We start from the raw sequence: 26,958 nt of genomic DNA, 5'->3' as shown, positions 1-26,958 counted from the left end.
CCTCTTCCCCCGTATACACAGAATGTTTTAGGATCACCCTTATTTTTTGGGCACTTTTTGCCAAATTTTTGTTAACATTTGTTAATCTTTGAGAGGCATTGATTGTGTGGATATCCAGAGTCTTCTTCCCAGGGCTGAAATGGCTAACACGAGGGGGCATAGTTTTAAGGAGCTTGGAAGTAGGTACAAGGTAGATGTCAGAGGTAAATTTTTATGTAGAGGGTGGTGGGTGCGTGGAATGCACTGCCAGTGAAGGTGGTAGAGGCAGATACAATAAGGTCTTTCAAGAGGCTCTTAAATAGGTACATGGAGCTTAGAAAAATAGAGGGCTATGTGGTAGGGAAATTCTAGGCAGCTTCTGAAGTAGGTTATATGGTCAGCACAACATTGTGGGCTGAAGGGCCTGTAATGTTGTGTAAAGTTCTATGTTCTATGTTCACTTCTGAATATTCTATATTCCTGAAGAAGCTCTCCTTAAGTGTCTATAGGTGCCACATATTAACCATATAACAATCACAGCACGGAAACAGGCCATCTCGGCCCTCCTAGTCCGTGCTGAACTCTTAATCTCACCTAGTCCTACCTACCTGCATTCAGCCCATGACCCTCCACTCCTTTCCTGTCCATATACCTATCCAATTTTACCTTAAGTGACACAACTGATCTGGCCTCTACTACTTCTACAGGAAGCTCATTCCACACAGCTATCACTCTCTGAGTAAAGAAATACCCCCTCGTGTTTCCCTTAAACTTCTGCCCCCTAACTCTCAAATCATGTCCTCTCGTTTGAATCTCCCTTACTCTCAATGGAAACAGCCTATTCACGTCAACGCTAACTATCCCTCTCAAAATTTTAAATACCTTGATCAAATCCCCCCTCAACCTTCTACGCTCCAATGAATAGAGACCTAACTTGTTCAACCTTTTGTTTTTCTGATCAAACCTTCAATATTCTCTGCTCTCCAAGTTACTCTAATCTTTCCAACTTTTTTTGTCTTCTTCTCTTTCTGTAATATGTTGGCCATCAACCCTCTCCAACTGATTCTCATTTTTCTATTGACGTTTCTTTTGCAAGAACCTTTTCCCAATCTACTTTTCTCACGTCTCTTATACTCTTTAAATCAGCCTTTCCTTAATTCAAGACCTTAACTGAGGATTAACCCATTAACCCATCAATAACTCTCGGAGACGAGAGGCGAGAAATAGGCTTTTATTGGCTGGAAGAAAGAACAAGCAGCAATTGACCACCACACTACATCTTGGAGACTGATACCGGGGTCCATGGGAGGAGCCACAGGAGCAGTCAGCGGGGGGGGGGGGGGCGTATCCAGACAGGTATATGTAATTCACCACACCCATTCTATAACTAAGTTTACAGAAGAATGGTATCAGCTCCCAAAGTGTTCCCAAACCAGCACTTACACCACCAGCGCAGTTTAATTTTCTAAGTTAATGTCAAGCACTGCTTTACTGTTGTAGGACTCCCTATATATCGTGGACAGCATGGTAGAGTAGCGGTTAGCGTGATGTAATTATGGTGACAGCGACCTAGTCTCAATTCCGTTGCTGCCCGTACGGCGTTTCTACATTTTCTCCAACTCCTGTGAGGTTCCTATGGGAGTTCCACTTTCCTCCCACATTAAAAAGCCATAGCAGTTAGTAGGTTAATGGGTCACTGGGGTGTCAGTGGGTAGCACGGGCCCATGAGGGACAAGCATGTAACAGTGCTCTATCTCTAAATAAATTAAAAAAAAATTGTCTCAAAAATTTTTGCATAAAGGGCTTAGAAGAAGTAGCCTCTTGCTCTTACATCTTTCTGTGATTCGTTTACATGTTTATTCAAGGGGGCTGCGAGGAGGGAGAAACATATGGCCACCTCAATCCCCAGAGAAAAACACAGCGCTAGTCAAACATTCAGCGCTCAGCAGGTAATTGTAAAGGTGATGGAATGTTGGCCTGATCACAAAGAGTATGAAATGTAAATCAAGTCAGTTTTACTGTAACCTGGTAAGGTTCTGGTTAGATGTTGATGAAACTGCCATTGCACATAAATAAATATTTTGAAAGGATATGTCGAGCCTAGAACACACACACTCCTCCGACTCAAGCATTCCATTTATTCTACTTCCGCACAAGGAGAACAGCATGGGCCCCTGTCACCCACAATGTTCTGGACTGAACAGAAAACTGCTATTTTTTTAACCGAATTGGCTTATCAGTTATGGATATTAATTATTGTCAATTGTATATGTTTGAATTCCTTACTAGCAAGGTCAAACAGCATTCACAATAAAGGTGTTAAAGTCAATCGAAACTTCAAGCAGACAGCCAATAATATTTTGAAGTAAGTAAAGACAATAAAGTCTTAGTCGTTGAGTATGCTTCACATCCTTCTGTTATCCTTCTGTTATCCTATTGTGTAAAGGGAAGCTATGTTTTAGGTAGATCTTTTTGGAAAAGTCTCACTACAAAGGCCTCACTCATTTGGCTTGAGTTCACAACATCTTGTTCATAGTAAGCGAGCTCTTTGATGGCCTCACCTGACTACAACTGCCCCAGGCTATCCTTGCCTTATCACGATTTCCATACCCACCGTACTAATCTATTTTCAGATTTAAGGAATGCACTTGAGGCAATGTAGTGAATGTTCACCATTTGAATCATGGGATGAAAGGTTTGACATTTTAAATGAGGTTGAACAGAATAGTCTTACACTCATTCGAATAGAGAGGAATAAGAAAGGAGATCTTATTGAGCATAACATAAGAAAGCAGGTGAAGGCTATCTGGCCCATCGAAACCTGCTCTGCCATTTAATAAGATCACGACTGATCTGGCCGTGGATTCAAGCTCCATCTACCTGCCTTTTCTCCATAACCTTTAATTCCCCTGCTATGTGGAAACTTATCCAAATGTGTCTTAAATATTGTATATTTAAGGAGGTAGGCTCTACTGCATCCCTGGGCAGAGAAACCACAGTATCACTACACGCTGGGAAATGTTGTCATCTCTCTCCCGAATCTATTTCCCCAAACATAAGATTCTGAGGGAGAATGATAGTGTGGGTACGGAGAGGCTGCTTCCTGTGTGAGGAATCTTGATCAAGTAGGCATGGATTTAGAATAGGGAATAATCCCTTTTTACCCTTTTTGAACAGGTGATCAGTGGCAGCTGATATTAAAGCTGAGAAATGTGAATGGTTATATTTTGGTTGGGAGAATAAGAACAGAAAATATAAAGAACATATGGAGCATTAGTCTAGAAAGGAACTAAGAACAGAACTTGTTGAAAGTAATTTTCCAGGGTAGGTTGAAAATATAGTTAAAAAGTCATATGGGATATTGGGCCTTAAAAATAAAAGTATAGATCACTAAAGTAAACAAGTCATGATAACCCCTCATAAAACATTTATTTTGCCATAACTAAAAGCTTTGGTGCAGAAGAAGTTTACCAAAACAACTCCAGGAGATGAACGACTTCAGTTACGTGAATAAACTGGAGAAGATGTGGGTGATCACGACAGGTATATGTAGTTCACCACACACTGAAGCAGTAAAAAGAAAAGATAATGTGGAATATCCTGTTTCAGAAACAGAAAAAGCCACGGCAGGTAAACAAATAAATTGCAAGGGCCTCAGTGAGGTACATAGATTGGGAGATCAAGAATTCATCTTCAGTTTATGAGAGGTCCTTTCAAGAGTCTGGATACAATGAGAGAGATACTGCCGTGAGTGTGTGGGTAGGTGCTTTCAAGCTTTTCTATGTTTTGTCTGAAAGAGGACAAACGAGGCTGACTGGCTTGGGAGGGGACCTTGACAATGTTGGTGCTTTCCCAAGTCAGGAAGAAATGTAGGTTGAGTCAATGGAGGGGAATCTGGTTGGTGGGATGGACTGAGTAGGCTGATACGGTACCTCTGAACTTTTTATAGTCTTGAGTAGACATGATGTTAAGAAAAAAAACAGCAGTGGCCTCCAAAACAAAATAGTTACCATGAGACATTCCATGATAGCTGTGAGAGCTATCAGATTGGCTTCATAATGGTGACAACACTATTGATGCAAGTGATCATGTCATCGGGTCATAGAGTCATAGAAAAATACAGACAAGGCAATAGCCCTTTGGCCCATCTAGTCCATGCCAAACTACTTAACCTGCCTACTCCCATTGGCCTATGCCCAGACTGTAGCCCTTCATATCCCCATCATCCATATACCTATCTAAACTTCCCTTAAACATCAAAATCAAGCTCAGATGCACAATACGTGCTGACAGCTGGATCCACACTCCTATGCCCTTTAAGTGAAGAAATTTCCCCTCATATTAGAAACATAGAAAACCTAAAATACAATACAGGCCCTTCAGACCACAAAGCTGTGATGAACATGTCCTTAGCTTAGAACTACCTAGGCTTACCCATAGCCTTCTATTTTTCTAAGCTCCATGTATCCATGCAGGAGTCTCTTAAAAGATCATACCGTTTCTGCCTCCACCACCATCGCTGGCAGCCTATTCCACTCACTCACCACTCTCTGCATAAAAAATTTACCCCTGACATCTCCTCTGTACCTACTTCCAAGCACCTTGAAACTATGTCCTCTTGTGCTAGTCATTTCAGCCCTGGGAAAAAGCCTCTGACTATCCACACGATCAATGTCTCTCAATATCTTGTCCACCCCTATCAGGTCACCTCTCATCCTCTGTCGCTCCAAGGAGAAAAGGCCGAGTTCACTCAACCTATTCTCATAAGGCACACTCCCCAATCCAGGCAGCATCTTTGTAAATCTCCTCTGTACCCTTTCTATGATTTCCACATCCTTCCTGTAGTGAGGCGACCAGAATTGAGCACAGTACTTCAAGTGGGGTCTGCCAGGGTCCTATATAGCTGCAACATTATCTCTTGACTCTTAAACTCAATCCCACGATTGATGAATGTACTGTACACCTTCTTAACCACAGAGTCAACCCACTTGGCAGCTTTGAGCGTCTCATGGACTGGGACCCCAAGATCCCTCTGATGCTCCACACTGCTAAGAGTCTTGCCATTAATGCTATATTCTGCCATCATATTTGACCTACCAAAATAAACCACCTCACACTTATCTGGGTTGAACACCATCTGCCACTTCTCAGCCTAGTTTTGCATTCTATCAATGTCCCGCTGTAACCTCTGACAGCCCTCCACACTGTCCACAACACCTCCAATCTTTGTGTCATCAAAAAATTTATGAACCCATCCCTCCATTTCCTCATCCAGGTCATTTATAAAAATCACAAAGAGTAAGAGTCCCAGAACAGATCCCTGAGGCACACCACTGGTCACTGGCCTCCATGCAGGATATGACCCATCTACAACCACTCTTTGCCTTCTGTGGGCAAGCCAGTTCTGGATCCACAAAGCAATGTCCCCTTGGAACCCATGCCTCTTTACTATCTTTATAAGCCTCGCATGGGGTACCTAGTCAAGTGCCTTGCTGAAATCTATATACACTACATCTACTGCTCTACCTTCATCACTGAGTTTAGTCACATCCTCAAAAAATTCAATCAGTCTCGTAAGGCACAACCTGCCTTTGACAAAGCCATGCTGACTATTCCAGAATCAGAATCAGAATTAGAATCAGACTTTAATCGCCAAGTACCTGTGCACATACAAGGAATTTACTTCCGGCAGATGTTGTCCCTCTGCTCATAACAATAATAATTAAAAATATAAATGAAAATATAGATTATACATACAAGTAGTGCAATCCAAGTAATAGTTAGCCGACAGTTAACCGGCAGTTAACTGTTCAGCAAAGTGACCGCAGTAGGGAAAAAACTTCTCCAGTGCCTATTAGTCTTAGTCTGGAGGGATCTGAAGCGCCTACCAGACGGAAGCAGTTCAAACATATTATGCCTCTCCATATGTTCATAAGAACTGCCTCTCAGGATCTTCTCCATCAACTTACCAACCACTGAAGTAAGACTCACTGGTCTATAAATTCCTGGGCTATCCCTACTCCCTTTCTTGAATAATGGAACAACATCAGCAACCCTCCAATCCTCTGGAATTTCTGCCACCCTCATTGATGATGCAAAGATCATCACCAGAGGCTCAGCAATCTCCTCCCTCGCTTCTCACAGTAGCCTGGGGTACATCCCATCAGGTCCTGGTGACTTATCTAATTTGATGTTTTTCTAAAGCTCCAGTACATCCTCTTCCTTAGTATCTACATGTTCAAGCTTTTCAGTCTGCTGCAAGTCATCCCTACAATTGCCAAGATCCTTTTCCATATTGAATACTGAAGCAAAGTATTCATTAATTACCTCTACCATCTCCTCAGGTTCCATACACACTTTTTCACTTTCACACTTGATTGGTCCTATTCTCTCATGTCTTATCCTCCTGCTCTTCACATACTTGTAGAATGTCTTGGGGGTTTCCTTAATCCTGTTCACCTTCTCATGGCCCCTTCCTGCTCTCCTAATTTCTTTCTTAAGTTCCTTCCAGCTAGCCTTATAAACTTCTAGATCTCTATCATTACCTAGATTTTTAACCTTTCGTAAGCTCTTCTTTTCTTCTTGACTAGATTCACAACAGCCTTTGTACACCACGGTTCCTGTACTCTACCATCCTTTCCCTGTCTCATTGGAATTGATCTACACGGAACCCCACGCAAATATCCCCTGAACATTTGACACACTTCTTCCATATGATTCCCTGAGAGCATCTGTTTCCAGTTTATGCTTCCAAGTTCCTGCCTGATAACCTCATATTTCTCCTTACTCCAATTAAACGTTTCCCTAACTTATCTGTTCCTATCCCTCTCCAATGCTATTCCTTTTAAATGTTTCAGCTTTCACCCTCTAGTTGCAGTTCCACTCAACCTTAGTGAAAAAAGTCTGCTTGCATTTATCTTATCTATACCCCTCATAATTTTTTATATTTCTATTAAATCTCTCCCCAGTCTTCTATGCTCTAAGGAATAAAATCCTAACCTATTCAATCTTTCCTTATAACTCAGGTCCTCCAGACCCGGCAACATCCTTGTAAAATTTATCTGTACTCTTTCAACCTTATATACTGTACATCATTCCTGTAGGTAGATGATGAAAACTGCACACAATGTTCCAAATTACCCCTCAGCAATGTCTTATACAATTTCAACATAACATCCCATTTCCAGTACTCAGTCTTTAATTTATGAAGGCCAACATGCAAAAAGCTTTCTTTATGACACTATTTACCTGTGATGCCACTTTCAATGAATTATGGACTTGTATTCCCAGATCTCTTTGTCCTACAGCACTCCTCAGTGCCCAGCTGTTCACTCTGTAACACCTACCATGTTTGGTCCTGTTGATGGGCAACGCCTTGCACTTGTCTGCATTAAATATCATCTGCAATTTTCAGTCTAATTTTCCAACTGAATCAGATCCCTCTGCAAGCCACGATAGTCTTCCTCGCTGTCCACTACATCCCCAATCTTGCTGTCATCCACAAGTTTGCTGATCCAATTAACCACATTATGCACCGATCCAGCACCAATCCCTGCAGCACTCCGCTAATCACAGGTCTCCAGCCAGAGAGGTAACCATCTACTACCACTCTAAGGCTTCTCCCACAAGGCCAATGTCTAATCCAATTTACTACCTCATCTTTAATGCCGAGCGACCGAATCTTCTTGACTAACCTCCCATGTTGGATCTTGTCAAATGCCATTGCTGAAGTCCATGTGGATGACATCCGCCCTCTTGCCTTCATCCACTTTCCTGGTAACTTCCTTGAAAAACTCCGTAAGATTGGCTTAACATGACCTACCATCCATGATGCTACATTGACTATCCTTAATTAGTCCATGCCTATCCCAATACTTGTATATCCAATCCCTTAGAATACCTTCCAATAACTTTCCCACTACTGATGTCGGGCTCACTGGCCTATAATTCCCTGGTTTATTTTTAGAGCCTTTCTTAAACAGCAGAACAACATCGGCTATCCTCCAATCCTCCAGTATCTCACCTGTCGCTAAGGATGATATAAATATCTCTGCTATAGCCCATGCAATTTCTGCACTTGACTCCCACTGGGTCCAAAAGAAAATCTTGTTTGTCCCTGGGGATTTTATCCACCCTAATTTGCCTCAAGACAGCAAACACCTCATCCTGTGTAATCTGTATAGAATCCATGACCTCCTTGCTGCTTTGCTTCACTTCTGTGGACTCTATCCATCTCCTGAATAAATACAAATGCAAAAATTCCATTAAGACCTCTCCCATCTCTTTTGGTTCCACTGAGATTACCATTCCTGTTTTCCAGGGGACCTATTTTGTCCCTTGCAATCCTTTTAGTCTTAACATATCTGTAGAATTCCTTAGAATTCTCCTTCACCTTGTCTGCTAGGGCAAACTCATGCCTTCCTTTAGCCCTCCAGATTTCTCTCTTCAGTGTTATCTTGCATTTCTTAAGTAAGTATTTTACCAACCTTGACACCTGGTGGTGCAAGTTTTCATTATGCTCTGGAACATGGGATGGTAGCTCACTGACAGGCTATCCAGAGCATTCAGCAGCTTTCAGAACTCTTTGAAAAGCAGAACACTCAAAATCAGCACCACAGTTACCCAGATCAAAGACTTTTTGTTTGGTGTGCTTGCACGCGGTATGGTGCTATATTTCCTTGCCCTAACTCTCACACACTTGCGGTAAAGTTTCATCACATGAAGATAGTTCTTTTCAACCACTGTATCTTCAGGGTCTGAGCTCCCAGTATTTCATCTATTTCTTGCAAGAGTGAGATTGAGTCTAACGTCAAATTCTGACAAGACACCTTTTACTTTATGTTCATTTGGAGGGGGCATGTTAATTTTTTAGAACCCAAGTTTCATTATTAATGCACATTTCAACTGATGTACCATTGGAGAGCATCCTGACTGGTTGCATCACCGTCTGGCATTGAGGAGCCAATGCATAGGTTTAAAAAAAGGCTGAACTGCGTTGTGAGTTCAGTCAGGTCCATCATGGGCGGTAGTCTCCCCGTCATCAAGGACGTCTTCAAAAGGTAATGCCTCAAGAATGCAGATCCATTATGAAGGACATTTCCCAATCAAGACCTGCCCTCTTTTTATATTTACCATCAGGGAGGAGGAATAGGTGTCTGAAGACAGAAGCTCCACATTTCATGAACAACATTTTCCCCTCCAGAAACATAGAAAACCTACAGCAGAGTACAGGCCCTTTGGCCCACAATGCTGTGTCGAACATGTACTTACTTTAGAAATTACCTAGGATTACCCATAGCCCACTATTTTTCTAAGCTCCATGAATCTATCCCTCTGCCCTCAGATTTCTGAAAGGTCCACGAACCCATGAGCACTACCTCACTATTTTGCTCCTTTATGTCAGTGATGATAAACCTGATTCTTATTCTAATATAAGAGAATTAAGAAGGTCTGATAGGATTGGATGATATAAGTATATGGTGAGTTAAGTTTGCTCCAGTGAGTGAAGGGATCTTAGAGAAGACAGTATTACGAGTGGTGAGGCCTTTGATGCAATAGTATTTGTTTATTTTAAAAGATCCTTTCAATCTTCACGAAGGATTAGCGGTATGAGGTATCTTCCAGACAGGTGTAGCTAATGGGCTGTGCTAACTGCGTACCTGAGTCATAATAACTGGAATGTTGCATAATGCTTATTGTATGCTGATTGCAACATAACCAATCTGCTACGTGCAGCTCTCACTGAGTATAATTAAACTGAGAATCAAGTAAATGCAGCCGTAGAATATTCAATCCTTAATTATATTTTTGAGAATCAATTCAAAACATGATTTTCAGGTGTATCTGCAGTGACAGTAAACTGGACTATAAAGGCGAATGCTACAGTTCTGCGACATACAAATGGCACAAACATCCTGAGGGAGACTGATTGCTGGGCATTTTCAGATGTCACTAGCATCTGGCAGGGACGGAAGTTGGAACTAGGGGTTACACCATGTTCTCACGCCAATGTGCTGCCCAACCAAAGCAGCCAAACACAAATATGGGACGCAAGTAATCTTGGGAAAAGTGCCCTGGCTACGCAGAATGCCAAGTCAGTCAGAAATGGCCTTTTTGTACAAGTCAAGGAGATGTGGAGGCTTTATTGTTAATAAGAGAAAATCTGCAGATGCTGGAAATCCAAGCAACACACACAAAATGCTGGAGGAACTTAGCAGGCCAGGCAGCTTCTATGGAAAAGAGTACAGTCAATGTTTCGGGCCAAGAGCCTTTGGCAGGACTTTATTGTTATTGACTGAAGGCTGTACAAAATAGCCAACTACAATGTGCAGTGCATAAAAGGTTACACTCATGGATTGCTTAGATTGGTAAAAAGGATTGTGTGGACGTGTTTAGCTTTAGGACCTGTTTCTGTACTGTATGAGTCTCTGAGGAAGGGAAGCATGCAGACCTGGAGCCTGAGCTCTGTGAATAGATCCCAGAGAGCTTCAGGACTAATGGAAGCAGGAGGAAGATGGATGGTACTGGGGAATGTCCTTGCTCAACATTTGCAGCATGGCATCTTGAAATGTATCTATAGAGAAAGTGCACCACAGGTAGACAATATGATGAAAGATCATAACCGGGTAGATTACGAGGTCAAGAATCCATTTTATCATACTAGGAAAACATTCAAAAGCCTTAAAACAGCAATGTACATGTTTTTTTTCAGCTTTTGTATTTTCTGTCCAGAGGGAGAGGGAAGAAGAGAGAATGTCTGGGTTGTGGGGTCTTTGATTATTCTAGCAACTTTATTGAGATGGTGAGAGGTATAGACAGTTTCTTGTGGTCATGGGCAGAGCTGTCACCATACGAAGCTGTGATGCAACCAGATAGGATTCATTGGTAAAAATTGGTAAGGATCAATCGAGGCATGGCAAATTACTTTAGCCTGCAGAGGAAATTTGGCATGTTGGTGAGTTCCCTTGGAGATGGAATCTACATGACTGGACCAGGACAGGTTATTGGTGATGTTCACTCCTAGGTTCTTGAAACTCTCAACCCTCTCAACCTCAGCACCATTGATGTAGACAAAATCATGTACACCCCGCCTCTTAGATTAATGACCAGCTCTTTTGTTTGGCTCTTATTGAGGGAAAGGTTGTTGTCATGATACCTGGTCACTAAACCCTCAGCCTCCTTCCTGTACTCCAAATCATTGTTATTTGAAATATGCCTGTTATCTAAAAACTTATCACTGGTGTACAGGACATAGGTTAGAAGGCCTTGTAGAGCAATAAACAATAAACAATAGTCTAATGCCTTTACTATCCAGGTGCTCCAGAGTTGTGCGTAGAGCCAGGGAGATGGCATCTACTGTACATTTTTTTCAGAAGTAGACAAATTGCAGTTACTTGAGGTGGTCTGGAGGCTGGAGTTGATGAATGTCATGACTAGCCTCTCATAGTATTTCATCATGATAGATACAGAGCCTCTGGGTAGAGGTCATTAAGGCACATTGCCTCGTTTTTTTCTTAGGTACAGAATAATAGTTGTACTCTTAAAGACCTCAGATTGAAGCAGAGAGAGGTTAAAAATGTGTCCAAGTTCATCCACTGGTTGATTTGCACAGGATCTAAGGACACGGCCAGGATCCTCAGCTGGGCCAGATGCTCTCAACAGGTTTACTGCTTGGAAGACTGATCTTACATCTGCAGTGGGTGACTGAAGGTTCAGGTACATTGGAAGCTGTTAGGGTAGGTGGAGATATGCTCCAATCACTTTTATTAAAAGCATGCATAGAATGTATTAAGCTCTCCCAAAGGGCTGTGCTGTTATTGGTGATGCTGGCTGACTTTGTTCTTGCAGTCTTTTATAACATGTAGATCCTGCCACAATTGATGGTTGGCCTGGTACTCAATATTGGTCTGTGATGTTACCTCATTATATCTCCTATTGACTGTGGATTGCTATGTATTTATTTATTGAGATGTTGAGTGCAGTAGGCCCATCCCACCCTGCAATCCCCCCAATTTAATTCTATCCAGGATTGTCATTGTAATTACTTACTACCAGGGTCTAACTATTGTCCTGCAGGTTTCATAGCCTCCCTGACACACAAGGCCGTCCACTGGACAGGGGAGCTTTCCACTCTTCCCCTGCTTCATCTGCCTCCCTTCCACGGCAGACACATTGTGCGTTATTATTGAGATGATTGCACTTCTACAGGCTGACACTTTTGCCTGGATGCTTCCTAATGAACTGTCCGGGGAAATATGCATTGAAGGCTTGCCAGGGATCAAGGTGGTCTCAGTTTAGCTGTTGTTTCTGGGTGTAAAAAAGTAAAATACCACATCAAATGTGACATTCACCAATTTTCTAACTTTTTTATGGTGCATCAGACTGGGCATTAGTGCTAAGAACAGCCATGTTTCAACACACCACAAATCCATTTTATAGGTGTACAAAAAGAAACACAGAAAACCTGCTGCACGATACAGGCCCTTCAGCCCACAAAGTTATGCTGAGGCTTACCCATAGCCCTCTATTTGGCTAAGCTCCATGTACCTATGTAAAAGTCTCTTAAAAGACCCTATCGTATCTGCCTCCACCATCCTTGCTGGCAGCCCATTCCAAGCACCCACCACTCTCTGAGTAATAAACTTACCCCTGGCATCTCTTCTGTACCTACTCCCCAGCACCTTAAACCTGTGTCCTCTTGTGGCAACCATTTCAGCCTTGGGAAAAAGCCTCTGACTATCCACACAATCAATGCCTCTCATCATCTCATACACACCTTGTATATCTAAACTTCTGAGGTTATATTTTTCAATCATTATATTTTATAATATGATATTTTATATTGTGTTGCCAGAACAAACAAATGTACACTCCAAATTGTTAACACTGACACGGGACCAAGTAAATTAAAAAAAAACACATAAAAATTAAAAAAAAATCTGAAATGCCATTAAAATAAAATGTTTTTTTCATAACAATATCTTTTACAATACTTGTTTATTCAAATTGCCTTGCGTGGTGGCGTACTTCCCCCATTCGAGACGAAGCAATATAAACAGCATGATTTCCCCGAAATGATGAGAGAACTAGCCTTACCAATGGCATCTGCCTTATGTAATTTAGGACCGTCGCCAAGAGCTCCTATTGGTTCGCCGAATTCATCATGAGAGTTGGTGGGAATTCCCGCGTTTTGATTTTTAATATTGCGATCAAGCTCTTCAGAACCACAGATCGACTGGGGTGATCTTGCTTGACGGGTCTCCAAGAGCTACAGTTTCACAACCCTTTTACGACAGGTAGTTGCGCTTTGCTTCATTGAACGCGAAATTGTTTAATGTTGATTTGCTTGCGATTAAGTGCCTTTTAGTTGTAAACTTGCAATTGTTCAAATATCAGAAGTTTTAATGCAATTTATTGAAAGTATGAGAGATGCAAATCATAACTGCATTAAGAATGTCAGGTGTAAGTAATTTTGTGGCGGTCTGTGCTGCACGACGATCGATATTGTTTAGCTCCTTGCATGAAGACTGAGCAAAAACTCCAACAATAATATTTGTAATTTAACTTCTGTCCACCAGGACATTTCGCGTATTATAACATAATACACACGGAAGTAGCGAAGAAATAATCATAAATATCGGTAAATGATCAATGATCAATGTTTGCAATTGCACAATCAACGCTATTAGCCTTTTTAAAAGAAACTGTTAAATAGATGCATGCACAAAAAATGTCTCTGCTTAGTGCTCCCAGCTTTGCAAGCCTGGAGTAATTGCGAAGAGTGAAGAAGAGCTTTTAAACAATTGACATTTTGCGTTTGGCAATAGATTGGGATAAATAGTAGGTTAAGGATAAAATTGGACTTTGTCGGGCAGTGCCTTGACTTGGAGGCAAACAGCCTTACGATCGCTTCTCTCGTTGAGGTTATACTGCCAAACGCGATATAAATCATCTCAGGAAGCACCACCCTTTCCGTGCCCTCTTGGTTTACTTTGCTTGTTCTTTTCTTCGTGGCTTTATTTTGCATTATGGTAACCTATATGTCCGAAATTCAGTCACCTTTTAGCTCTTTGCGTTTAACTTCACTTTAACAATCAATCTCAGAACGAAACAATTAATGGTGACAGTTCATACATGTTTATGTATGTAAATAACAGAGGTGGATATGAACACATTTTGTGTAGGACTAATTTTCGCACAGAAACTGCCTTAAGTTCATGAAAGGATCAGCTCGCACTGAAGTATGCTTCATAGCAACTGTTGGTTTTCTTGGTGCCGCAAGTAAAGGATGTTGGTTTACAAGGCAGTTTATGTTGCATTTTGACATAAAGGAAAGCAGCCAACATCCCCCCCCCCACCCTGCTAGCAACCTCCAAGCACATTGGGTGTTTCCAAAGCAGTAGTGGAAGTAAACAACAAACGTGGCTGAATCTCTAGAAGGGACTTGGTCCAAAACTTTGACTGTTTATTCATTTCCATAGATGCTGCCCAACCTGCTGAGTTCCACCAGCATTTTGTGTGTGTTGCTCTGGATTTCCAGCATCTGTAGACTTTCTGGTGTTTATGAATTTTGTTCTATTGGGTGAGACTGCCCATTAGTCTTAAATGACTCATCACAAGCACTGTGGAATGCACGCTCCATACAAGATACCAAGTACCCTGCGAATAACGCTATTTTACTTCTTTTCCCCCAGAAGATCTCTGAAAATATGCCTGTCACAAGAATGCGAATGAGGCCATGGTTGGAATTACAGATAAATTCTAAGAAGATTCCAGGATTGTGCTGGATAAATAAGGTAAGTGAACTTTGTTTTATTAAAAACAATGCACCATGAGATGTATTTCACAATATGACGCTGCTTTTCATTAAAGTACTCCCTTCCCCACTCAAAGATTAAATTGTTTTGTCCCAGATGACCAAAGCATTTCAAGTCATCTAGAACATTTAAACAACACGGACACAACACTTAATATAATCCAAACTTTTAGAAAATCTTAAGTATTGGGTAAACTCATGTAGGATTTGGTTACTGTCCTTAATGGGTAAGGAACTGTTAGACTACTGGCGTGCTTTCTTTACTTCATATGCCACTTCTAATACATGATCAAGTCACCTTTGCATGTATTCTTTAAAAATACAGGAAAAGAGGGTTTTCCAAATCCCATGGAAGCATGCTGCTCGACATGGTTGGAACCTGGAGACAGATGCCTGTCTATTTCGAAACTGGGCTGTACATACAGGTAGACAACATCATTCTCAATTTTACAATTCTGTACTTTGTTTGAAGCAAGCAAGTGCCCTCTAATATATTCTTATAACTGTCCCTGAAACACCAAAATGCAATACAAAAATAACCTGTTAGCATAATGTTGCAAAAATGGAAATGCTGGAAATGATCAGCCAGTCAGGCAGCATCTACGGAAAGATAAACCAGTTAACATGTCAAATTGAAGATCCTTCATCAGATATACCCACTAAGGGTCTTAGGCCTGAATCACTTACTTGTTTTTCTTCTACTGAAACTGTTTGGCTGGCTATGTTCCATCACCACTTCTGTTTTGTTTTACATTCTAACATCTGCCATTTTATTTGTCTTTCTTGACAATGTCAATCCTGATGAAAGCAACCATAAGTATCCCAAGAAAACGATCACTCAAAACACTGATGAAAACAAATGACAATCTGCATTTTTGGCCAAAATGAACCCCAAACTAGAGGGCCTTATCTATACATTATGTAAACTGATATTAGAGATTAGTCATATGTTATGATTTCTCATCACCTTGACTGCATCTTAGTTCAAATTTGCAAAGTAGATGCTATGATATGTGGTAATTATTTGAGATTCTTTCACCTTCTGAATTAACTTTAGCAGTAGGAATAACATAGAATTTCCTTTCCATGTATGAAAACAAGGCACATTATGAATGGAAGAAAAACACAAGCATGGGGTTTTCAAGAAAATTGAAGGTCAAGACTTTAATAGAAAATGTTCAAACTGCATTCTTCTGGTTGACATTGTTTATTTTTCACTGTCAAATGAACAATTTTGTAAATCCAACTCAAATATCCATGTACAACAGTCGTCTAAACTCTTCCATTTTGTTTTTTTTTAGGGAGGTTTAGGCTGGGAATAGACAAACCAGAACCCAAAACATGGAAGGCCAATTTCCGATGTGCTATGAACTCTTTGCCTGATATAGAAGAAGTGAAGGACAAAAGCATTAACAAAGGCTCCAGTGCTATTCGAGTATATCGGATGCTTTATGTGTCAAAACAAAAAGGTACTTCAAATTTTAAGGGTAAGCCTGCTTTTAAATATATTTTGATAGTCCAGTCTATATTCTTCTCTTTGTTTTTCCACAGAAAAGAAGCCACGATTGTCCAAAGAACTAAAAAGCAAAAACAGGAGAAGGGTAAGCATGTGGATTATCTTACTGTACAAATCATTTCATTTAGCTGTATAAAAAAAACCTTTTTTTTATTTTAAAATATTCTTTGTCACTTTAGACAAAGTCAAAGGTCAAGGAAGAAATGACAGAAACTACTGCAATAACATCACCAACTGATCATACCACATACACCGCACCAGAGCTATATACTGCACAGGAAATGGTGGTTGACAGCACAGTGTCTTTTGAAGGTGAGAACACTGGAGAAAAATATTTCATTAGATAACTTTGTACAACAGCAAAAAGTAGAAATTTTTTTTTGTAGCTAATAGACTTTTGAAAGAATGTCTCGGTACTTTACAATGACCTGTAAAAATAAATAATAAGTTTTTTAGGTGATAAGTATCCCAGGTAATTTCCCTCCATTTGTAGTTATTTCAGTGCAAGAAAAGACAACAATGGCAGACTGTTATGTTGAGGAATATCACTGCTGCATCTTCTCTTCAAACAGTGGTGAATCATGAGGCCATTGAATTTCTTAGATCAGCATTAAAAAAAAAGTACATAGAAAATTTGTTCCATTGTACTTTTATGGCAATACTAAAACTGAATTCCTCAACACAACATTGTAGAATGAATAACTCTGGATTCAGCATATTGTAAGTGTATGCTGTTTAATACCAAATACAACATTATTTTGAATCTTTTCTCCTTTCTAATGTGATGAACTATTTTCTTCATCAGAAACCTTTGCAGCAATGCAGCATCTGCCTGAGTGGCCTTCAAACCACATAGGAGAGGAATGTGAAAATGAAGTCGCGAGCACAATGGCTATGCACCCATTTGAGATTTCTCCTTTACCCTCTCCTGCAAGTGAGTATATGATGTTCACATCTAGTCCATTTGAGCTTGTACTCATTTTCAACTGTTAAAGGAGAAAAATGGAGAGGCTTAGGCCAGCTTTTAATGTACTGTGGGTTGGAGTTATCATATTTTCTTTGAAAAAACAAAGAGATTTCAGACCTTTCTACCAAACACTGCAAACTCTTATAATTCCAAAGCCTGTGTTTCTACCTGTTGTGCTAGAAAGGTGGCATTTATGATTTCATGAGGATATTAGATTAGCCAGGACACTTGCTACGTTTTGCCTGTCTTCAGCCAGAGTATGTAAATCCCATTAGATTTATTTAAAAAGGCAGTACTTGTAGAGGCTTTGTATTCTAAAATCTGATGTACTTTTTCATTTAAATTAAAGGTTTCATGTCTACAAAGATAATTTTTTTTCCCTCTAACTCATATCTAAATTTGCTCAGTGTTCTGAGATTTTTGCAAGGCATCATGCATACAATACAGCGATGGCCAAATGACACACTGTAATCCTGCAATTCTGTTACCAGCGGTATTTGCTGTTGGAAGATGGGATTTAACCATCTGCTGTAATAAATATGGTTTTTGTCTTTCCCACACAGAACTGCTTCCCTTGTTTTCATCCTGGTTGCCACATATCATTGTGACATAAAAGGCAACCATCTCTCATAAGCTGATAAAGATTACAAAATCATCTTGTGGGCAAGGTCAAACAAATACATTATTTTGTAATCTCAAGATACAGGATTCTGTCTAGCTGTTACAGCCATCTGTATAAGGAGCTCTTTGCTGTTGTAGCACATTGACTTAGAACATAGAACAGTACAGCACAAGAGTGAGCCCTTCAGCCCACAATGTTATGTTGAAATAATGAAATTAATAAGCATAAGTAAACAAAAGGCTTGTACAGTAACTCAAGAAATTCAAAAGCACACAGTTAGTACATTTTGTACAGTTAGTACACTTAGTACATTTTGAAATCAACACTGATGTAGTTAAATAGATAGTTTGTTGAGGAAAGTTGTTGGTAAGGGAACTATGTTGATGGTTCCATAGGATATATTGTGCCCACCTGCTAGAACAGATAGGGACTTCAGTGTCTAGAACTCTGCCATATGTGGCAATGCAATGATTTTCAGTAATCCATTGAATTACTTATTAAAATCTCTTGGGTGTTGAGTCATTCATTTGACTTCTAATAAATGAAAACCAACATTACCTATTTAAGACTGATAATATTTAAGTGATAAAAATAACACATATCTCAGGAAATTATTTAACTTCATCTCCAGTTGGTACACATTTAACTTGGTCAAACTGTAATCGGGGAGCAAGAAATAAGAAGTAAAATCTTAGAATCAATTTTTAAATACTCTTTAATGTTGTATTTTGTAGATCACCCTATTCCCATAAAATATATCATTTATAGATTATTTAAAATTATTAGAAGGGAGATGTAGTATAATAAAATGCCTCTTTTAGATTCAGTTTCACATAATTTCAGAAGAGTGTAACATTAATCGTATGTAAATTGGAAATCTGATTAGTAAGTCTTTGTACTTTGATTTGGAAATATTTTAAGTGTTGCTATTCACACACCCTTCTAACAATACAGGCTCACACCATATGTTGATAAACTTCAAAAGTTATTAGAGAGAATTCCCAAGTTATTTTATCAGCACATGAAATGCATGAGGTTACCTTGGGAAACAGTACTTACTAAGGATGAAGAAGATGGTCTGTGTTTGTGGATGGACAAGATTCTTAGGGAATATTTTGTAGCTACAATAAAGTGGGACAATGCTGATATTATTCTTATGAAAGGTGTATGTGAAATATTAGGTGGCAGTTTAATGGATTATTTTTTGGAAAAAATATTTTAAACAGTGGAATACACAAGATTCAGTCTCTTGCTTTTTATTTTAAATATTACTGATTCAGACATCAATAAAATTGTGATAAAGATGTTTGCAGACGATACAAAAATTGCACATATGGTTAACTATGCAGGAAGATGGTCGGCCTGTTGAGCCAGTAACTATCTCATTGTTATATTACCCGGGTTTCTGCTGAATACATTGGTTTGTACTGAGTTGTGCTGTTCTTTTCCACAGCGACTAGTGACAGCTTCAGCTTCCTTTCCGGAGATGAGAGCTCAGGGGTGAGTATCTAGTTGTTTTCATAGACAGATTTCTTTTACTGTGCTCAAGATAGTCTGCATTTGACTTGGTCTTTTTACGACCCCTAAATCACTGATGAATTAAAATTCACTTATATTAGTAATGCTTTTACTTGCGACACAAGAAGCTCCAGATGCTGGAATCTGGAACAACAAACAATCTGCTGGAGAAACTCATTTCTGAATCCTGATGCAAGGTTTTGATCCGAAACACTGACTATTCTTTTCCTCACACAGATGCTGCTGGATCCTCTGGGTTCCTCCAGCAGTTGGTTGTTGCTCCTTTATTTTTCTGTTGAGTGAGGATAGATCTGTTCTCATCTTCTAGTAATTCATGTTGAATTACATTGCTACTGCTTGCTAAGGTCTGATTGAACAAACTTTTGCAAATCCTCCACTGTATGATGCAATAAAGCAGTTAGTAGGACTAATGTGCCAGAAGCTGCAAGGCTTCTCAATTCTCAACTTCGTCTCTCCACAAAAGCTGGGTTGTGATTGGAGCATCAGCCATTCCAAAAAGAATGAATAGGCCATTCACCTTCTTGTACCTGCCTGCCATTTAATAATACTGATGCAAAAGAATCCTTGATTGCCTTAATATTCAAAAATCTATTCAAAATCTAGCTTGTTTATTCTTTCCCTCAAAAAGCAGCCCTCCCCTACTTATGATAAATTTATCTGGTGAGACTTTGTTTCCCCTGTTGCAGTTACATGTATATCCTCAGTTAGATAAGGAGGCCAAGTATTGCACAATATTTTAAGTGCATTCTTGCAAAGGCCCAATTTTTTTCCATAATACACCTCGAGTCTTCTTGTACTAAAGCTCAACATAACAATTTGATCTGATCCTTAAAACTAAACAAAATAAATCTCGGATGTTGAAACTGAAATTGTAGCAAATGATGCTAATCTTAGTGTACGTCTGACAATGAAATGAGTAAAATCTTGAGATGGTGCTGATTTATTTTAATGCTAAACTTCCTTCTGAATTTTCATAGGAATCAGTACCTGAACACAGTTCATGGGAACATAGTACCATTGAAGGAAGGGGCTTCTTCAGCAACATAATGGGGAACAATCAATTAAATTTAATTGGATCTGATATCAGGCCCAGTGAACTCGAAGTGACTTCACGTTCCTTACTTCCGGATATCGAATGGTCAGAAACAACAGGTATTTTTAATCCTTTGTTTTTATTCAGCATTATTTTGTTCAGGAGAACACTTAAACCAAATATTAATATTAGCAACACACACAAAATATAGAACATAGAATAGTGCAGCACATTACAGGCCCTTCGGCCCACAATGTTGTGCCGACCCTCAAACCCTGCCTCCCATATAACCTCCCCACCTTAAATTCCTCCATTGCACGTCTGACTTTTGATCCGAGACCCTTCGCCAGGATTAGTCCTGATGAAGGGTCTTGGCCCGAAACGTCGACAGTGCTTCTCCCTATAGATGCTGCCTGACCTGCTGCGTTCCACCAGCATTTTGTGTGTGTGTGTTGCTTGAATTTCCAGTATCTGCAGGTTTCCTCGTGGTTGATTAATATATTAGCACTAGGTTTATTGGTGTTAGCACAGTGGTGCTAGGAAGTTTGTGAACCCAGTAGAATTTTCCGTTTCTGCATAGATACAACCGAAAATATGATTAGATCTTCATGCAAGTCCTAAAACTGGATAAGGAGAACCAAATTAAATAAATAACACAAAAACATTATACTTGTTCATTTATTTATTGAGAAAAATGATCCCAATATTGCATGTATTTGTTGGAAAACGTATGTAAACCTTTACTTTCAGTAACTGATGCAATAACTCCAACCAAACATTTCCAGTAACTGTTGATCAGTTGTGCACATCAGCTAGGAGGAACTTTGGCCTCCTTATAAAACTGCTTTCACTCTGTGATGTTGGTGGGCTTCCTTGTGTGAACTGCTTGCTTCAGGCCCTTCCACAATATTTCTGTAGGATTAAGGTCGGGACTTTGACTCAGCCAACCCAACAAGAAATTTCTCTGAAGAAAAATCTGTCTGCAGAACATTGCCCCAGAAGGGTTCTAGAACATCCAGGTGGCCCTTTGCAAGCTTGTGACATGTAGCATTGTTTTCTTTTGGAAAACAGTGGTTTCCTCTGTGGTGTCCTTACACGAACACTGTTCTTGTTTAGTGTTTTTCTTCTAGTGGACACACGAACAGAGACTTTAACAAGTTCTAGAGATTTCTGTAGGTCTTTTGCTGTTACCTTTGGGTTCTTTTTCAACTCCTTCAGCATCGCACATTGTTCTCTTAGTGTGACCTTTGCAGGATGCTCACTCCTAGGGAGAGTAGCAACAGTACTGCTTCCTCCAATTGTAGACAATTTCTCTTACAGTGGACTGATGAACACTGAGGTCTTTAGAAATGCTTTTGTAGCCTTTTCCAGCTTCATGCATCACTACAATTCTTCTAAGATCCTCTGAAAGTTGTTTTGGTGTACAAGAGTAGATCTTTCTTGAGAAGAGCAGGCTCTGGCAGTAACCTGATTTTTGTTTCATTTTATTAGGGTAGGGTACCTCTACAACTCACACCTCCAATCTCATCTCGTTGATTCGAACACCCTGACTCTAAATACCTTTTGTAGAATGCATTACCCCAGAGGTTTACATATATTTCCCAGCAAATACATGTAATATTGGATCATTTTTCTCAATAACAAGGATAATGTTTTTGTGCTATTTATTAAATTGGGTTCTCTTTATCTAGTTTTAGGGCTTGCGTAAAGATCTGATCACATTTTAGCTCATATTTTTGTGAAATAGAGAAAATTCTACACCACTGTATTTGCAGGTCCAGATGAATTTAAGGGCAGGACCTCATTTTCATCTTTCTTAAAACTTGATTTTCGGTCTAACTGCCACAGTGATTACCAGACCATATACTGGGAGGCAAAACCAGTGGTAAATGGCTGTAGCCAGAAAGGTTTGTTGTAGAGGGACTTTAGGATTTATTTATCACAGAAGATTTGATTGTGGGACTACGATGTGCATTCCTAATTCTGATGTGTTGAAAGGAATGCCACCAATTATTTATCTACTTGATTCAGCAGCTCCTGGCTAAGCTCCATGTTGCTGTTTACTTCCCCAACCACTGTATTCTGAATAGCAGTAAATTTATTTGCACTGCCAAATTTAAGCATTAGAATCAGGTTTCTCATCCATTGAAAGCAATCAACTGATACCTCTGCATTCACTCATTGTAAAGTATCCAACGTGTGTGGTGTATTGCTGTGGGCTTGGCTGTTTTTATTTTCGATTTTTACCCCCCTGGCTTCTTCCTACAACCGGTCGGATTTATAAGTTTCTACCACCTGCTATGAGGTGTACATCAAATTGTTGGACCTCGTAAGTAACTGCTATTCATTCATTGATGTGTAATTGAAAGTTTTGGAATTGGCTACATTTCAAAAATCACCTGTGCCAATGAAATGCCCACTATATTGTGAATGAAGATGGTGTTGATTTTGATAATCAGTCATTACCCGTTGCATTATCCCAGTGGTTGTCTAAAGATTGCCGTGTTTCTAAAACGAGCAATGCTTCTCTTATTGCAAGCTCATAATCGTAGCTCAATACAGCAAAGATACAGGCCCTTCAACCCAGCAAGCTCATGCCAATCACAGTGCCCAACCAGCTGGTCCAAACTTCCTGCATTTGGCCCATCTTTCCACGTACTTCTCCAGCTGATTCTTCAATGATACTATTGTGCCTGCCTCAGTCGCGTCTTGTGTCAGTTTATTCCGTAACTCGCCACTTTCTGCATGGGGAAAAGGCCTCCTCTTGGCTCCCTTTTAAACCTTTCCCCTTGCAGTCTAAGTCTGTGCCTCTGAGCTTTGGACTCCCCAACAGCCCAAAGAGGGAAAAGACAGTTACCAATCACCTTGCGTATATCTCTAATAGTTCTAAACATTTCTATAATGTCTCTCCTCATTCTACTACATTGTAAAGAGTAATGACCTAGCTTGGCCAACCTCTCCCTTTAACTCAGACCCTCTAGTTCTGCCAACAGGCTTGTAAATCTTTTCTGCATTCTTTCCAGCTAAACTATGTTTTTCCATAACAAGGTCATCACAGCTGTACACAGTACTCCCAAGTGCAACCTCACCAACAACTTTTGCAACTGCAACATAATTTCCCAGATCTTGTACTCAATGCCCTGACTGATGAAGGCCAATGTGATAAATGTCTTTTTCCACCATTCTGTCTACCCATGGGAGTACAGAGTACAGTGTTGGCTTCTTTAAGGAACCATGCAAGTGTACTGAAAACACTTACGAGAAGGTTGACTAACCAATAGTTGAAACAGGCCATGTGCCCTATGAGATATTCAGACAGCAACTATGTACAGGCAAACAAGGGTTAATGTTTTAGGCCCAAAGTGTCTTCCAGCAAGTTTTGCTTTTATTTTGCAAAAGCTGTGAGGCAGTATTCCTAACTGTTGCACCACTGTACCATACTATATATTTTTGTATTAATTTTCCCAAGGAAAATATAATACTGATATTAACACAAGTTGTTAACACAATGCATTTTTGTCAGAAAAGCTAACATACTACTAAATTTTCTTTTTAGGTGATTTTTTAGTCAGGAGTCAGCCGGACTTAAGGCAAGGAGCAGAGTTATTGAATTGGTCTGAATATTCGAACTGGCCAAATGGATCTCTCATCAGCTGCACATGAATTAAGACTGTTATGCACTAAAACAGTGCATTATGTACATAGATTTTTAGTGTACCACCGCTATCTTTGCATTTTGTTACGAGACTTCTTGACATACAAGTCTAATTACAGAAATTAAATTGGATGGACATTTGACGTCTTCATGAAGCAACTCAAAAAAACTATTCCTTTGACCAATGCAAAGAACAATCTGCTATACATGGAAACATTGCTGATAGAAAGGAAATGCTCTTCATGTTTGCCTAAGAAGGAAAATACATTAATTTTCTTGTTTTACTGCATGTAGATCTTAGCACAAATGTTCCTCCATGCATAATCTTACAACTTTCTGAAATCATGAAGAAAATAATCAGGCTAAAATGCCTACAAATATAGTATCTCTTTACTATATAAAACCACAGTATACAGTATGTTACCTCTCAACACAAGGTTGCTAACACTGAATTATTTGTCAGAAAAGTTTTATCTAACACTGGAACTGAATTTCTTTCTACAGTAGTAATCATGTTATACAGGTGAAGGTGACTTACAAATTATTTTACAAACATTATAAATGGTAATGCGTCTGTTTTTAAAATTTCCCCATAATTGATATTTTAAGAAAGATTTTTTGGATGTTAATAAACATTACATTTTGTTAAAAATTTCATTGTAAAAATCTTGATGTTATTATTTTACTAATTACTTTTGTCCATAAACATGCTAGCTCAAGATTCATAGGCTTATATTCCCAGAATGTAGAAGGGTACAAGACAATCTGAAAATTTTAGGATATTGGAAGGAATTACAGTTTGTTTTTGATGTTCGATAAATAGAGGATCTAGCTGAAAAATTAGAGCTAAACTATTCAGAAGGGGAAATGTAAAACACTTCTGATGTAAAGTGGAACAATTATACTAGTCTAGCACTCACGAAGAGTAGAAGTTACTTGAGTTACCATTTTAAATATATTTGTTAACCAAGGGAATAATTAATATGGAGCTAATATACATGGCGGAAATTAGGATACAGATTGGCCAATTTTTAAATGGGGAACCTAATGTCCTTCTCTTAGTCAATGTACCAGTGAAATAAATTATTCATGATTTATTATTTCATATTTGTCTTAATCAGAAATATTTCAGTAGGTTTGTATTTACATTAATATTTGAAACCAGTCAATATGTTGATATGGCATGTTTTTAATAACTGATAATATTGAAATAACCACTGTAAAACAAACAATGATTTTGGAGAATATATTTCTCTTAAAAAAAATTATGTTGAAAACAGGAATTTGGTTTGCATTTAACCCTTCCACTTTTGGAAAACATGTTTGCTTGCCTTATTGTTATTAGAGCTGCTAAAATCCCATAAATACTTTGGCTTCTCTCTTACTAAATTTGTCCTTACGTGCAAGTAAGCAGTTTCCATTCAGTTTCCCATTGTGGGATACTTAAATTAGCAGAAGTAGTTTTCCAAAAGACAAGGTTGATTTTAGTGGAACTGTTTGTCTCCATAATATAATTTTGTATATCATTTTACACATCCATCTCTTAATCATATGCCATCACACCATGCCAATTAAATATTTTTAAAAAATATGTAAAATTATATGACAACCCTACTGCTAGGATTAAAGTCAAAGGATATTCATCAAATAGTCTTTCCCTAGAAAGGGGCACGAGACAGGGCTGTGCATGGTCACTGCTACTCTTCGCATTATATCTGGAACCATTAGCTCAATACATCAGACAAAATGAAGATATCAGGGGAATTACTATTAAAGGGACAGAGCACAAATTGGCTTGTCATGTGGATGATATTTTGATCTATCTAGGGCAACCAACATACACTTTACCTAAATTAGACAATAGACAATAGGTGCAGAAGTAGACCATTCGGCCCCTTGAGTCTGCACCGCCATTCTGAGATCATGGCTGATCATTCACTATCAATACCCAGTCCCTGCCTTGTCCCCATATCCCTTGATTCCCCTATCCATCAGATATCTATCCAGCTACTTCTTGAAAGCATCCAGAGAATTGGCCTCCACCGTCTTCCGAGGCAGTGCATTCCACACTTCTTCTCTGGGAGAAGAAGCTCTTCCTCAACTCTGTTTTAAATAACTGACCTCATATTCTCAATCCATGCCCTCTGGTACTGGACTCTCCCAACATCTGGAACATATTACCTGCCTCAATCCTATCAAATCCTTTAATTATCTTAAACGTTTCAATCAGATCCCCTCTCAATCTCCTCAATTCCAGCGTGTACAAGCCCAATCTCTCCAATCTCTCTGCGTAAGACAGCCCTGCCATCCCAGGAATCAACCTAGTGTATCTACGCTGCACTTCCTCAATTGCCAGAATGTCCTTCCTTAAACCTGGAGACCAAAACTGTACACAATATTCCAGGTGTGGTCTCACCAGGGCCCTGTACAAATGAAAAAGAACATCCTTGCTCTTGTATTCAATTCCCCTTGTAACAAAGGCCAACATTCCATTTGCCCTCTTCACTGCCTGTTGCACTTGCTCATTCACCTTCATTGACTGGTGAATTAGGACTCCTAGGTCTCTTTGCATTTCTTCCTTACCTAACTCGACACCTTTCAGACAATACTCTGCCCTCATGTTCCAGCTTCCAAAGTGGATAACTTCACATTTATTCACATTGAATGACATCTGCCAAGTATCTGCCCACTCACTCAGCCTATCCAAGTCTCCCTGTATTCTCCTAACGTCCTCTTCGCATGTCACACTGCCACCCAGTTTAGTATCATCAGCAAACTTGCTGATATAGTTTTCAATGCCCTCATCTAAATCATTGACATAAATCGTAAAGA

At 39.5% G+C, this 26,958-nt stretch overlaps 1 protein-coding gene across 2 annotated transcripts; it reads left to right on the top strand.

Annotated features, from left to right (window-relative positions):
• The first annotated feature begins 13,150 nt into the window (after positions 1 to 13,150).
• Positions 13,151 to 25,200, top strand: LOC132405632 (interferon regulatory factor 1-like). 2 transcript variants are annotated; one of them, XM_059990592.1, is made up of 10 exons: positions 13,151 to 13,274; positions 14,673 to 14,774; positions 15,120 to 15,219; positions 16,096 to 16,263; positions 16,346 to 16,395; positions 16,490 to 16,622; positions 17,116 to 17,244; positions 19,353 to 19,399; positions 20,416 to 20,590; positions 24,028 to 25,199. In XM_059990592.1, the coding sequence occupies exons 2-10, from the start codon at positions 14,688 to 14,690 to the stop codon at positions 24,132 to 24,134; spliced, it is 996 nt and encodes a 331-aa protein (XP_059846575.1). In that variant the 5' UTR covers positions 13,151 to 13,274; positions 14,673 to 14,687; the 3' UTR covers positions 24,135 to 25,199. The 2 variants fall into 2 exon arrangements, with proteins under 2 accessions (XP_059846575.1, XP_059846576.1); XM_059990593.1 differs by having other exon boundaries at positions 13,154 to 13,274; positions 14,676 to 14,774; positions 24,028 to 25,200.
• The last annotated feature ends 1,758 nt before the right edge of the window (positions 25,201 to 26,958 follow it).

The sequence above is a fragment of the Hypanus sabinus genome, chromosome 15 (genome assembly GCF_030144855.1).
Source record: "Hypanus sabinus isolate sHypSab1 chromosome 15, sHypSab1.hap1, whole genome shotgun sequence".
Lineage (NCBI taxonomy): Eukaryota > Metazoa > Chordata > Chondrichthyes > Myliobatiformes > Dasyatidae > Hypanus > Hypanus sabinus.
Note: the sequence above shows the minus strand (reverse complement) of the source record. Positions and strands in the feature narration are given on the sequence as shown.